Source organism: Anabrus simplex, chromosome 1 (genome assembly GCF_040414725.1).
Source record: "Anabrus simplex isolate iqAnaSimp1 chromosome 1, ASM4041472v1, whole genome shotgun sequence".
Lineage (NCBI taxonomy): Eukaryota > Metazoa > Arthropoda > Insecta > Orthoptera > Tettigoniidae > Anabrus > Anabrus simplex.
This window is the reverse complement of record NC_090265.1, coordinates 483,767,844-483,780,905: the sequence shown is the minus strand read 5'-3', so window position 1 is coordinate 483,780,905 and position 13,062 is coordinate 483,767,844. Positions and strand designations below refer to the sequence as shown.

The 13,062-nt window shown below is 38.1% G+C and overlaps 1 protein-coding gene across 1 annotated transcript in view; it reads right to left on the bottom strand.

Annotated features, from left to right (window-relative positions):
• Positions 1-7,144: 7,144 nt before the first annotated feature.
• Positions 7,145-13,062, bottom strand: part of Rsph4a (Radial spoke head protein 4a) — a 169,780-nt gene continuing 163,862 nt past the window's right edge. Inside the window, exon 11 of the mRNA XM_068227579.1 lies at positions 7,145-7,403. Within this exon, the coding sequence (XP_068083680.1) occupies positions 7,145-7,403 (259 nt within the window). The remainder of the gene's footprint in view (positions 7,404-13,062) is intronic.

The following is a 13,062-nucleotide window of genomic DNA, read 5'->3' as shown; positions in this document are numbered from 1 at the left end:
TGAAGTTGTGTTTCTGATGGGAATCCTTGTATGCTTTGGCTGCTGAAGGACTGTTTTTACAACAAATTTCTGTTCTATCAGCATTGTATAATAATGCCATTTTTCTCTGAAAATGCCAAGAGTTAACCAAATGTTGAGAAGGGATGCCTCATTATTGTTAGTTACATTTGCTGACCTTGGAATTCACCTGTTGTTAACCATTAAATGTACTGTATAAAGTTGATATGTAAATAATTTTAACCTAGGAAAAAGGCCCAATAATAGGTTTAGTAAGTTTAAAAATAAGTCGGTTATTAAGAAAGAGAGAGTTATTTATGTTTTTTGTTAGGAGCTAGTGTTGGTGATGTTGACATATACTGACATTTTATATCCTTGTTAATAATCTTGTTACTATTGTAATTAGTGAATATAAAATGAACAGTCATATTATATATGTTTCTAAACCAAAACTTATGGAAGTACTTGTATTCTTATAAAATACCTGACACACTCAAACACTTTTATAAGTGAAATAGTGCATAATTACTTCAGCATTGCTGAAGGCAGATTGTACAAGCATGTAGATCTACAATATAGCCAACCAAGGTAAGACCTACCTGTGCTTCCCTCCTACAAGACTGCTTGTTAAGGGCAAATTACTATATTATTTATATATATGGTATCAATCAATAAGTCAATCTATTATCTGCATTTAGGGCTGTCGCCCAGAGGGCAGATTCCCCATCAATTGTTTACCTAGCTTTTTCTTAAATACCGTATTTTCAAAGCACTTACAAATTTATTGAACATTTCCCTTGATAAATATGCCAATCCTTTACACCTTGTCCTATAAATTAATATTTGCCCCAATTTGTCCTTTTGATTTCTAACTTTATCTTCATATTACCATCTTTCCTACTTTTAAAAGCTTCGCTCAAGCTTATTCGCCTACTAATGTCACTCCACACCATCTCTCCACTGATAGCTCGAAACATACCACTTATTACATGTTATAAATCTCATTTTTGGTCCGTATTGAAAATTTACAGTTCAACAACAATAAAGGTGTTTTAATTTAATCCACCTATTCAGTACTTTTATTTTCACTTATAGTGGTTACATAAATAGACTCACAGTTAAATGGGACATGTTTCGCCCTCAATTAAGGGCATCTTCAGCCTAAAAACAATCATCAAGAGTACAACTAATATTAAAAGTGGAAGCTAAAAGTTTAGCCAGTTATTAAAATTCGGAACATGAAAATGTGAAAAATGATACAATATATGAAGATGCTAATGGAAACACTTTCAATGATTAAACTATAATCTTGTCGGAGACTAAAACTTCTTCCATTAAAATTCCAATTAAAACAGTTCATTTAAAATGTTAGTGGAAAACCAAAGTGGTAATAATATAAAGCCAACGATATGAGGGCGTGAACACAAACATAAACATGATTGTCATAAATACAATATGTCCAAGGCCTTTGCAGCACAGTTACAACACCAGACTCAGAGCCAACAGAAGGGCAGCAACCAACACAACAGTAGATATCATCATCATCATCATCATCATCATCATCATCATCATCATCATCATCCTAAACCATCTCCAGTTTCCCGGGTGTGGTATATGAGCCTCCTCCATCTCATCCTGTCCTTGTACTATTCTTCCTCCACCAACTTGTCCCAGTCATGACCTCTCAGCAGTACATCGCTCTTAACTAAATCTTAACTAAATCTATCCATAACAAATAACAAATAACTTTCAACTAACATGTAAGTCCTCATCTGTTTCAATTTATGTAATCCGAATTCTCTCCTTACGTTCTACTTCTTATTTCATCTTTTCCTTCTCTTACAGAAAACATTATTTCAGTATCTACTGACATTTCCTGGCAAGGTTTCAGCCAATAGTATTACCTACCGGTGCTAAGGGCCACTTACAATTTTTCAACTGATGCTTCTGTCTCACTTCATGCTGACGAATTTCATCAACGGCCTTGGACATATTGTATTTATGACAGTCATGTTTATGCTTGTGTTCACGCCCTCATGTTGTTGGCTTTATATTATTACCACTTTGGTTTTCCACTAACATTTTAAATGAACTGTTTTAATTGGAATTTTAATGGAAGAAGTTTGTCTCCGACAAGATTATAGTTTAATCATTGACAGTGTTTCCATTAGCATCTTTATATATTGTATCATTTTTCACATTTTTATGTCCTGAATTTTAATAACTGGCTAAACTTTTAGCTTCCACTTTTAATATTAGTTGTACTCTTGATGATTGTTTTTAGGCTGAAGATGCCCTTAATTGAGGGCGAAACATGTCCCATTTAACTGTGAGTCTATTTATGTAACCACTATAAGTGAAAATAAAAGTATTGAATAGGTGGATTAAATTAAAACACCTTTATTGTTGTTGAACATACCACTTAGTCGAGCATCTCATCTCCTTACTCCCAAGTCTTCCCAGCCGAAAGTTTGCAACATTTTTGTAATGCTACTTCTTTGTCGGAAATCACTCGGAACAAATAGTGCTGCTTTTTCTCTCGATATTTTCCAATTCTCTTATCAAGTAGTCCTGGTGTGGGTCCCATACACTGGAACCATAATTGGGGTCTTGATCAGAGAATTATACACCCTCTCCTTTACTGCCACTCATAAATACAATCATAACCATGTGAAGAGATCTGTAACCTTTCTTAACACATTGAGGAGGTGCTCCAAACAGAGGCTGCTACCCCATGTAGACCAAATACTTCAAGCCTATAAACAATGATTTTTCATATTCATATTGATGGGTATGACTTTATTAACAGACATAAGAGTTAGAGATCCAACTAATCAATACATCAGAATTGAGATCATTCTTGTTCTATATGTTTTTATTCACATGTTTAATCCATTGTTCTTACATGAACAAGGATAACAATTCCATTGTTCCTTCGCATGTTTTATACTTTTATACTATCTTATTGGAAATACTAGCCTAGATACTCATATTGCCTAACATTATGGACTCTTTACTTCAACCTTTTATAACCATTTAACTACATTGATCATAGATTTATATGCTTTTTTTTTTTAAGTTCATTGTGTTCTTTTACTGATTGGACTCTCACAGTCCTCTTTTGACTTGTTTTAACTATACAATTCACCTTCATGCTTTAGACAATTTCATGTACTCAATTCTTAGATATGTTTTATTCTGTTATTTGATTCGTTTAGCTGAAGATGATCAGATTCTTGATCGAAACTAGTACTAAGATGATAAGAACTTTGAATGAATACATGAGTCAATTTTAACTATATCAATTCTGATGTGATTAGGTGGATCTATAACTCTTATTTCTGTTTAATATAGTTAAAACCTCCAAGAAAGAAATTACACTGCTGTACTCAAACTTCTTTATCTCAAAAAGTATTCAAGATATTGACCTCAAACTTGGAACATGTGATCTTTTTTTTTTTTTTTTTTTTTTTTTTTTTTTTTTACAAGTTGCTTTACGTCACACTGACACTGATAGGTCTTATGGCGACGATGGGACAGAAAGGGGCTAGGAGTGGGAAGGAAGCAACCGTGGCCTTAATTAAGGTACAGACCCAGCATTTTCCTGATGTAGAAATGGGAAACCACGGAAAACCACCTTCAGGGGTGCCGACAGTGGGGTTTTAATCCACTATCTCCCGAGTACTGGATACTGGCTGCACTTCAGCGATTGCAGGTATCGAGCTTGGTATGATATCTTTCAAAGCAGTGCCATTTGTGGCTCCATTTCTAAGCACAGTGTAGCAGGAATGCTCTGTTTGTGCCTTTTGTGTACTTATTGTATTCAAGTATGCAAGGATTTCTCTTTACGGTTACTTCCCGTATAGTGTTAGCCGTTAATCATTAGAAATATCCAATTCACTGTCACTCAGTATCTATATTAACCGGTCTGCACATAATTAATCGCAAATATCAGTATCCGTTAGCAACAAAATGCACCGCGCCATGTTGACATCCGCACTGAAGTTCCAGGGAATAACTCTACATATCCGATATTACAGTATTTTGTTAAATACATGAAGGTTTAGCATATATGCTTTGTCCATATAGGCTATTGTTACGATGGGCTTGCCACACCCAAGGGCTTTTTGTACCTACTGCCAGGTTTAAAATTAGGCTGCCCCTAACATGGAGACAGATGCCTTTCGTAGCCGCTCCTCTGGAGTATAGACGCTACAGGTTTGCCCCTTCCGCCATCTCCACTGTACCAAAGTCGTACCTTCTTCGCCGTAGATGCCGTTGAGGTCTTCGCTCGTAACTCGGAGCTGGGACCCATACCAGATGTTACACACTGGGTCAGTGTACTCTGGGACTCGCATAGGCAGGGGTGCCACTCCCTGGGTAGGGCTGCCTCCGAAGAGGGTCGAATACAGGCAGCCGAAATGAAGTTCTTCAGGAGTGTAATACAGAAGAGTAGAAGAGACAAAATAAGGAATGAAATTGGAGTGGAAAAAATTAATGATAGAATAGAGAAGAGCTGACTAAGATGGTTTGGGCACATAAAGCGAATAAGTAATGAAAGAATGCCAAAAAAGATCGTGGAAATGCAAATGTAAGGAAGGAGAGGCCGTGGACAACCACATCAGCTCCTGGGAAGGTCTTGCAGTCCAACACCTGGTTTCTGAATTTCTGCCTTATCATAATGAAGTCTATTTGATACCTTCCTGGATCTCCAGGTCTCGACCACATATACAGCCTTTGCTTGTGGTGTTTGAATCAAATATAGCAAGGACTAAATTATAATGAAATGAAAATAAAATGGCGTATGGCTTTTAGTGCCGGGAGTGTCCGAAGACATGTTCGGCTCGCCAGGTGCAGGTCTTTCGAGTTGACTCCCGTAGGCGACCTGCACGTCGTGATGAGGATGAAATGATGATGAAGACAACACATATACCCAGCCCCCGTGCCATTGGAATTAACCAATTGAGGTTAAAATCGCCGACCCGGCCGGGAATCGAACCCGGGACCCTCTGAACCGAAAGCCAGTACGCTGACCGTTCAGCCAACGAGTCGGACACTAAATTATAATCATTGGAGAATTCAACTACCCAACTTCCTCTTTCATTCCTTCGTCCCAGTTTGAATTCTCTTACAGCATTACCTTCTCTTCCTTGGCCTACCACAACATTCCAGTCTCCCATCATAATTAGATTCTCATTTCCTTTTACATATTGTCTTCTACCTCTTCATATATTGTTTCAATTTCATTATATTTTGCTGAACTAGTAGGCATATAGATCTGCACCTTTTGTAGTGGGCATTGGCTTGGTGTATATCTTGACAACAAATTTCGTTCACTATGCTGGTCATAGTATCTTACCTGCTGCCCTGTTTTCTTATTTATTATTAAACCAACTCCTGCATTCCCCTGTTTGATTTTGTGTTGGTAATTCTGTAGTACCTGACCAAAAACCTTGTTCCTCCTGCCAACGTACTTGACTTATACCAACTACATCTAAATTTAGTCTATCCATTTCCCTTTTCAAATTTTAAAATCTACCACAACGATTCAAACTTCTAACATTCCAACATTTGACTCACAGAATGTTGGTCTTAATCTTCATTATGATTGCCCCCTCTTGTGTAGTCCGCACCCAGAGATCCAAATGGATGACTATCTTACTTCTGGAATATTTTATCCGGGAGAACGCCATCATCAGTACATCATTCATTCATTCATTCATACAGAGAGAGCTGCATGTCCTCGGGAGTTAGTTACGGCTTTAGTTTCCCCATTGTTTCCAGTCGTGTAGCAGTATCAACACAGCTAAGCCATGTTATATATTATTACAAGGCCATATCAATCAATTGGCCAGACTGTCGCACTTGCAACTTCTAAAAGGCATGTACTCTCTTTTGTTGAACCAGTTGTTAGTGTGGTCTCTTGACAGATACCCATCCAATATAGTTGCACCTATGGTTCAGCTATCTGCTTCATTGGGATGCACTGTGGCAAGGTGGAGGATTCAGAGGGGACAATTCATTTGTTAATGTAATATTTATTAAAATGTTCCAAATTCTGTCCAGCAATCTTTGATGATGATGCTTGTTGTTTTAAGGGGCCTAACATCGAAGGTCATCGGCCCCCAGCAATCTTTAACTTGCTTTCTGGTATAACACAACTTTTTAATGTTTTTTTACAATTTGCTTTACATCGCATTGAAACAGATAGTTCTTATGGCGACGATGGGACAGGAAAAGGCTAGGAGTGGGAAGAGAAGGAAACTGCCTGGTGTGAAAATGAGAAACCACGGAAAACCATCTTCAGGGCTGCCCACAGTGGGATTCGAACCCACTATCTCCTGAATACTAGCCGCACTTGCGCAAGTGCAGCTATCGAGCTCGGTATAAGACAACTATAGGCAGCGGAATGTGGTGGGAGACAGTGGTGAATGGTAAGTGAGGAGAGACTATGCCAGGCAAAACAGCAGCCAGTTATCAGCGGTGACATGTACCGGCTTGCTGAAATCTTAACTGATGATTTTATGATTAGTCGTAGCGGTAGCCTCTGACATCACACGATTGCAGTTATCATGGCCCATCCATATCTCTCCAGCACAGCTTCATAATAGACGAGGACAGAATTCTTGAGACCTTTCCCATTAACATCCAAGCTTGAGCTTTCAAATGATCCTGAGATATATCGAGACTCTTGGGTCTGATTTCCCATTCATAGTGTTTAGCTCTAAATTATGCTGAGAATGAATGGAAGTAACAAAGGTCCCTTCTCAATTATTTCGTGAATATATTTTTTAAGGATGAAATTGAACTCATTAATGCCATCATTTGTTGATATTAGGTACCACAAACAAAATTGCTGGAGACAATAAACTGGATAAATTGCTTATATTTACAGTCATACTTAATGTACATGGCAGATCATCTTACCTCTTTCTTTTTTGAGTTGCAGCTATCTTTGAATATATGGCAGTATTAAACTGCAGACCATATGAGTGAAAACAAATTCTGTTTTGTATGTCAGTCACTGAAGTTGAGTGTATTACAGAGTAACACTATGATAACTCTATGACAATGATGTACTGTGTTTCAGCTGCTCTGAATACATAGCTTTTCAGTGCACATAAAGGATCATAATGAACCCTAAGGCTTAATCTTCGTCGTCTTCTTCGTCCTCTTCACCTTCTTCTTCCTCTTCTTCCTGTTCTTCCTCTTCCTCCTCATCAGGAGGTGGAGGTTTCTTCTCGTGTGCCAAGCGCCAAGCTTCCTCCTCTTCGGGAGTGGGATCATCTATTTCCATAATTTCAGGGCCTTGTGGATACTCTGATTGAATTGCTTCCATAGGCTCTGGACTGAAGTTGTTCAATGAAATTTTATGGCCCCAGCCAATATACACATTGTCAAACTTCCTGTGAATGAACACAAACAAACAAATAAATGAAATAATGGATAAAATTTGATGAAAGAGTGGAATACAAAGACTTCAAAATGTCCTATGTAGAGTAGAGAAGAAGAGAAATATAACACTAGAATTGGTGGAGGACACCACATGTATGCTCCGAAGGGCTTAAATTCGAAACTGACAGTTGGCCAACTATGTGACCAACACATTACCTTAGAGTAGAGAAGAAGAGAAATATAACACTAGAATTGGTGGAGGACACCACATGTATGCTCCGAAGGGCTTAAATTCGAAACTGACAGTTGGCCAACTACGTGACCAACACATTACCTATATTGCCAGCGCTCTACTGCGAGAAAAGCTGATGCTATATGATCGTGGTACACGGCCCTCATAAAATCTAAAATTCAGAGAAAGTAACGAATTACAAGAACACATTGAAAAACAAATTCACAAAAACACACTAACTTACATGCACTTACTAACACATCTGACACTAGAATGAGGAAAGAACATTTTGAAGAATGAAAGAGAATGAGAAAATGACAAATCACTAGAAATACATATTTTAAAAATTTTTTACAATTGGCTTTACATCGCACCGACACAGACAAGTCTTATAGTGATGATGGGATAGGAAAGGGCTAGGAGTTGGAAGGAAATGGCCGTGGCCTTAATTAAGGAACCCACTATCTCCTGAAGGCAAGCTCACAGCTGCGCGCCGCTAACTGTATGGCCAACCACAGCAGTTCTTGCCTCATAAGTTGAGAGAAGCTCTATCTGCCATATTTGGGTATCCAAGAGATGTCACTCTGGTATCTCAACTGCACATTTACCCTCCTTCAGGCCTAATGAAGTACAGTTGAGAAACATATGCAAATGCACATCATTCAACGTTACAAAGAAGTAACACACACAATACATATACACGAAAATACCAAAAAAATTACCATGGAGTGGTCAAAACTGACTAATAACTGGTCAGGAACTGGACACGTGCCTCTTATACAAATAAAACCCAGTATAGAAAGGCAATAACCCAAGACAGATGTAGTTTAAAACACAACAGGATTTATTAAATTAAACTTTGGCTAAAGCAAGGATAAAGCAGAGTATAACATACAGTGGAAACGTAGGGGAAGTGAATACAACTTGTATGCATAATCATGGACCTTTTAACGTTGCTTGACATGATTGGGAGATCTTTTAATATCATCAGCTTCTCATTCAACTGTATCATATTTTCTTCACAATAATATAATAATTTAGAGGCTGGGGAACCATCATCGATTTATGCTATAATAAGGTCAAAACATTTCTTTCTTTATACAGAGAAATTGTATAGTAACAAACTGGTAACCACAATCTCATCAGAAAAGGGGGGTGAGATCACACACATCAATTAAGAGTTCTTCTTGTGTAACAACAATCCCCAAGGAATAGCATCAAGAAGAAAAGATAATACATGGGCAAAGAAGTACTTTTGCCAAAAGATGAACCGCAAAATACAAAGAGGTTATAGGGAAGTGAGGGACGCTAAAGGTTGCCATAGCTACACAATAAAATTAAACATACTCCCAGAGCATAAAATAAGGAAAATAGAATGAGATCCCAAACTACAAATAGAAATGGCAGAATCAGCCTAAGATAGGGAATAAAATAAGCAATATGGCCACCCAAACACACAAAAAAAGGAAAATAACACCTGTAAGGAAATACAAGATATAAAGATAGCACAAACCCGTCATTCATACTATCCATTCATACATGAATACACGTAGACCAAATGTCCAAGGTATCATAATAGCAAAACAGACACACACTGTGATGGAATCACAGCAGCACAAGCATGTAAGCTCATAGTACATAGGCTCGAACTGAAAGATTAGATCCAATTTTCAGGGTGGCCATAAATATAAGACAAGAATCACCTCATCGTATAAAATTACAGAACAATCATGCTATTGGACACATTCATATCTGCTCTGGTGGTGAAAATGAATTGACGCAAGATAGCATTATACGCACACACAACATAATGAGCCCAAGATGAGATGCGAGGAAGGAGACATAGGTACAGGTCTAGAATACACAACCAGGGCAGACAGACAATGACATGCACCCATACACACAAAATGGGTCTGTGTTACCTTCTTGTCCTTACATAACAGTATAAATACATTCAGGAATAATAATAATAATAATAATAATAATAATAATAATAATAATAATAATGCAAAAGGAAAACAGAGAATATCACCTCGTAATGATACAATAATAAATAACACAAACGGGACCACAAAGACATATAACCAAGTAGCCATGGCAACCAAAGAAAAAGGTAAATAACAAATATCTGGGGTCAGATTCTGTACACATTAAGTGATTCTGAAATAAAGTCAGGACAGAGAATTAAGTAAGGCAAGGTTTGCATTCCTTTCAAAAACGATTTCTACCACATGATACACATTTCGTAAGACCGTCTCGCCATCTTTGTGTTAAAAGCCTCTATCCTTTTCAAAGAGATAATAAAAGTAAAAGGGTAGGGAAGAAAGAAATGTCTTAGAATACCAAAGTGGCATGGAGGTGCTATCTGTCAAGTTAGGGCAGAAGTAATTGTTAAGTCCAAGAAAGTTACAATATTGGAACAACAAACATATGGTATAGCCTCTAGGAAATAGAATAATAGGGCAGCTAGAGCAATGAAGCAAAAGAGCATTTGGTGTGGCACATATTTCATGCTCCAAAAAAGAATGAGACTAACATGCTTCCTCTCTCCTTCTGTTCATTAATTTTATCTAATTTTATCTGTCATTTATCCAGGTTAACTTCATGGACACTGCAATGAATTGCGAATTTATACCAGCCACAAATTAAACATGTGTCAGTTTTAACCATATCTTCATGTGCCATCCTGACAATGTCCAACAGCATTTCAGCGTGTTTTTAACAAGCACTATGGGAATATTTCATTTTATTTACATTGGTCGATGTGGAAACACCATCTAGGAGTTCTGCGTCAGCTGGCGGTTATTTACAGTGGCATCCAGTGGCTTGCGTACTGATAACACCACTAAAGTGGAATTGGTGATTGATGATCTGACTACAGAATCAACATTTACCAGTTCCCATTTTGCAATTGAAATTGTAAAGATTAGCAATGATGGCACTAAAAATTCTATGAATATCAATACAAGAAAGACTCTGGATGATGAGCATACTCCAGATGCTAAGAATTTAGAACCTAATTTATTTTTCAGATTTTACACTTAGTTCATCCCAGATTAATTGTGTGTTTGTACATTAGTTTTCGTGCCAGTTGTGTGTTTTTACATTTTTTAGTTATTAGATGTATTACATTAAGGCTGAAGATGGCCAGCGAAGGCGGAAACTAGTCCCTAGTTTAGTAATGATAATAATCATATAATTAAGAAAGCAGATAAAGGTAACACTACCATCATAATGGGCAAAAACGAGTATGTAAGCAAAACAAATCAATTTTTTAAAGATAGCTCATTCTGTACGGTATAGAAGGACCCTACCCTGAGAATACATCACCTTAAACAGACCCTCAAGAATACTTCATATCTACTAACAGATCAAGACAAAACTAATATGAACCCAGGTTTACCCACCGCCAAAGCCCTCCCCAAGATACACAAAACCGGCGCCCCCATTCGCCCGATCATTAACTATAGACCGAGTCCGTTATATAAAGCATCACAATTCATTCAAAGATTTTTAGGTAGGAACTATCATTTTTTGTAGAACAAATCCGTCAAAAATACTGAAGAATTGATTGATAAATAAAAAAGTTTAACATTTAATCCTATCATTCTTTTCACTTATTCGATACTGTAAACATGTATCCTAGCATACAAATCTCCAAGGTATACCCCATCATTCAAAACAATTTAAGCAAATACAGCAGCGTAAATATATTAGAAATACAGGATTTCATGTCTATGCTTAAAATAGTTACAAGCAACAATTATTTCACTTTCAATAATGTTATTTATCAACAGGAAGAATTAGCTATGGGATCGCCAGCCTCGGGTATCTTAGCTGAGATTTACTTGGATTTTTTGGAACACACCAAAATTGATAATAATAATAACTTTGACAACATCCCTTTCTGGGCAAGATATGGAGATGACACCATAGTCCAACCTGTGTCTGAAAAGTTCGGTGAATGGTCTCATGAAATAAAGACAACATAAGTTACACACAAAACTCCTTTACTGGCCTTCAAAGTAATCTCTGTTAGCTACAACACACTTTTGACTTTGCTTGAATCTGGCAGCAAACGCTTCTTTTGGAATCTCCCAGAGAACCCTTGTCACGCGTTGTTGGATACCTGCTACACTGTCGAACCGGTGGCCTTTCAGGGCTAATTTAAGACAGGGAACAAAAAAAAAATCTGCCGGCGCCAAATCCAGACAATACGGAGGGTGTGGAAGAACAGTTACCTGGCGTTCAGCGAGAAACTGGGTCACGCGGATCGCGGTGTGCGGACAGGCATTGTCGTGGAGGAGCTTCCACTGTCCATTCTGGTACAGTTCAGGCTGAACCCGTCTGATGCGTTGCAGTAGCCATTTCAAAACTTCCTCGTAGAATTACGTGTTGATAGGTATACCCTGGGGTACAAATTCATGATGAACGACACCATTGCTGTCGAAAAAGGGGATCAGCATTGTCTTAATCTTGGACTTTGTGCGCCGACTTTTCTTGGGAGGCGGAGAAGATGCTGAACACCACGGCACTGGTTGTCTCTTGGTCTCCGGATCATACTGGTAGCACCACAACTGTACTGATGGTTTTCAACACCTCCGGATTTCGGTCACAAACGTCAATGAAATCTCCTGATGTTTCCATCCGAGTTTGCTTCTGCTCGTCTGTCAGGTTGTGCGGTACAAACCGGGCACAAATCTTCTGCTTTTTCAAATGTTCATGAACAGTGGTCCTTACATTGTCCTTGTCTACACCCACTTCATCTGTTATCATTCATAAGGACAGTCTCCGATCATTCGCAAGCTTCAGTCGCACTCGTTTGATGTTGTCTGGAGATGTGCTTGTGGTTGGTCAACCCAAACGCACCTCGTCCTCAACACTTTCATTTCCATCTTGAAAGCGTTTAAACCAGTTAAAAATGCACTTTTTACTCACTGCTTGAGCATGGTAAACTTGCACTAACATTGTGTGTTTTTCCATTGACGTTTTGCCTAGGTGGAAGCAAAACTTCATGTTAACGCGTTGTTCCATTTTGCACTCCATTGTGCAATGACACGAGTCCTCGCACTAACTCCATGCAATGTATTGCAGTGTTCAACTCCATTTAACTGTGTTGAGTTGACTGATAAGGGGCACTTGGTGTCTTGTCTCACAATGCGTGGGCCGATGACCTTCGATGTTAGGCCCCTTAAAACAACAAGCAACAAGAGAATCACAATGCGTATGCACGAGCGTATCGTCCGAATTAGCACGGTGTACAACCTAGGTGACCATTCACCAAACTTTTCAGACACAGGTTGTAATTATGGATGAGAGCATCACAGACGCTGCTACCACCCTCATTAATCTAAATAACATTGACCCATATATAAAATTCATACTTGAATCCAAAATTGAACGGAAAATTAAATTTTTAGACTTAACTATTATCAGGC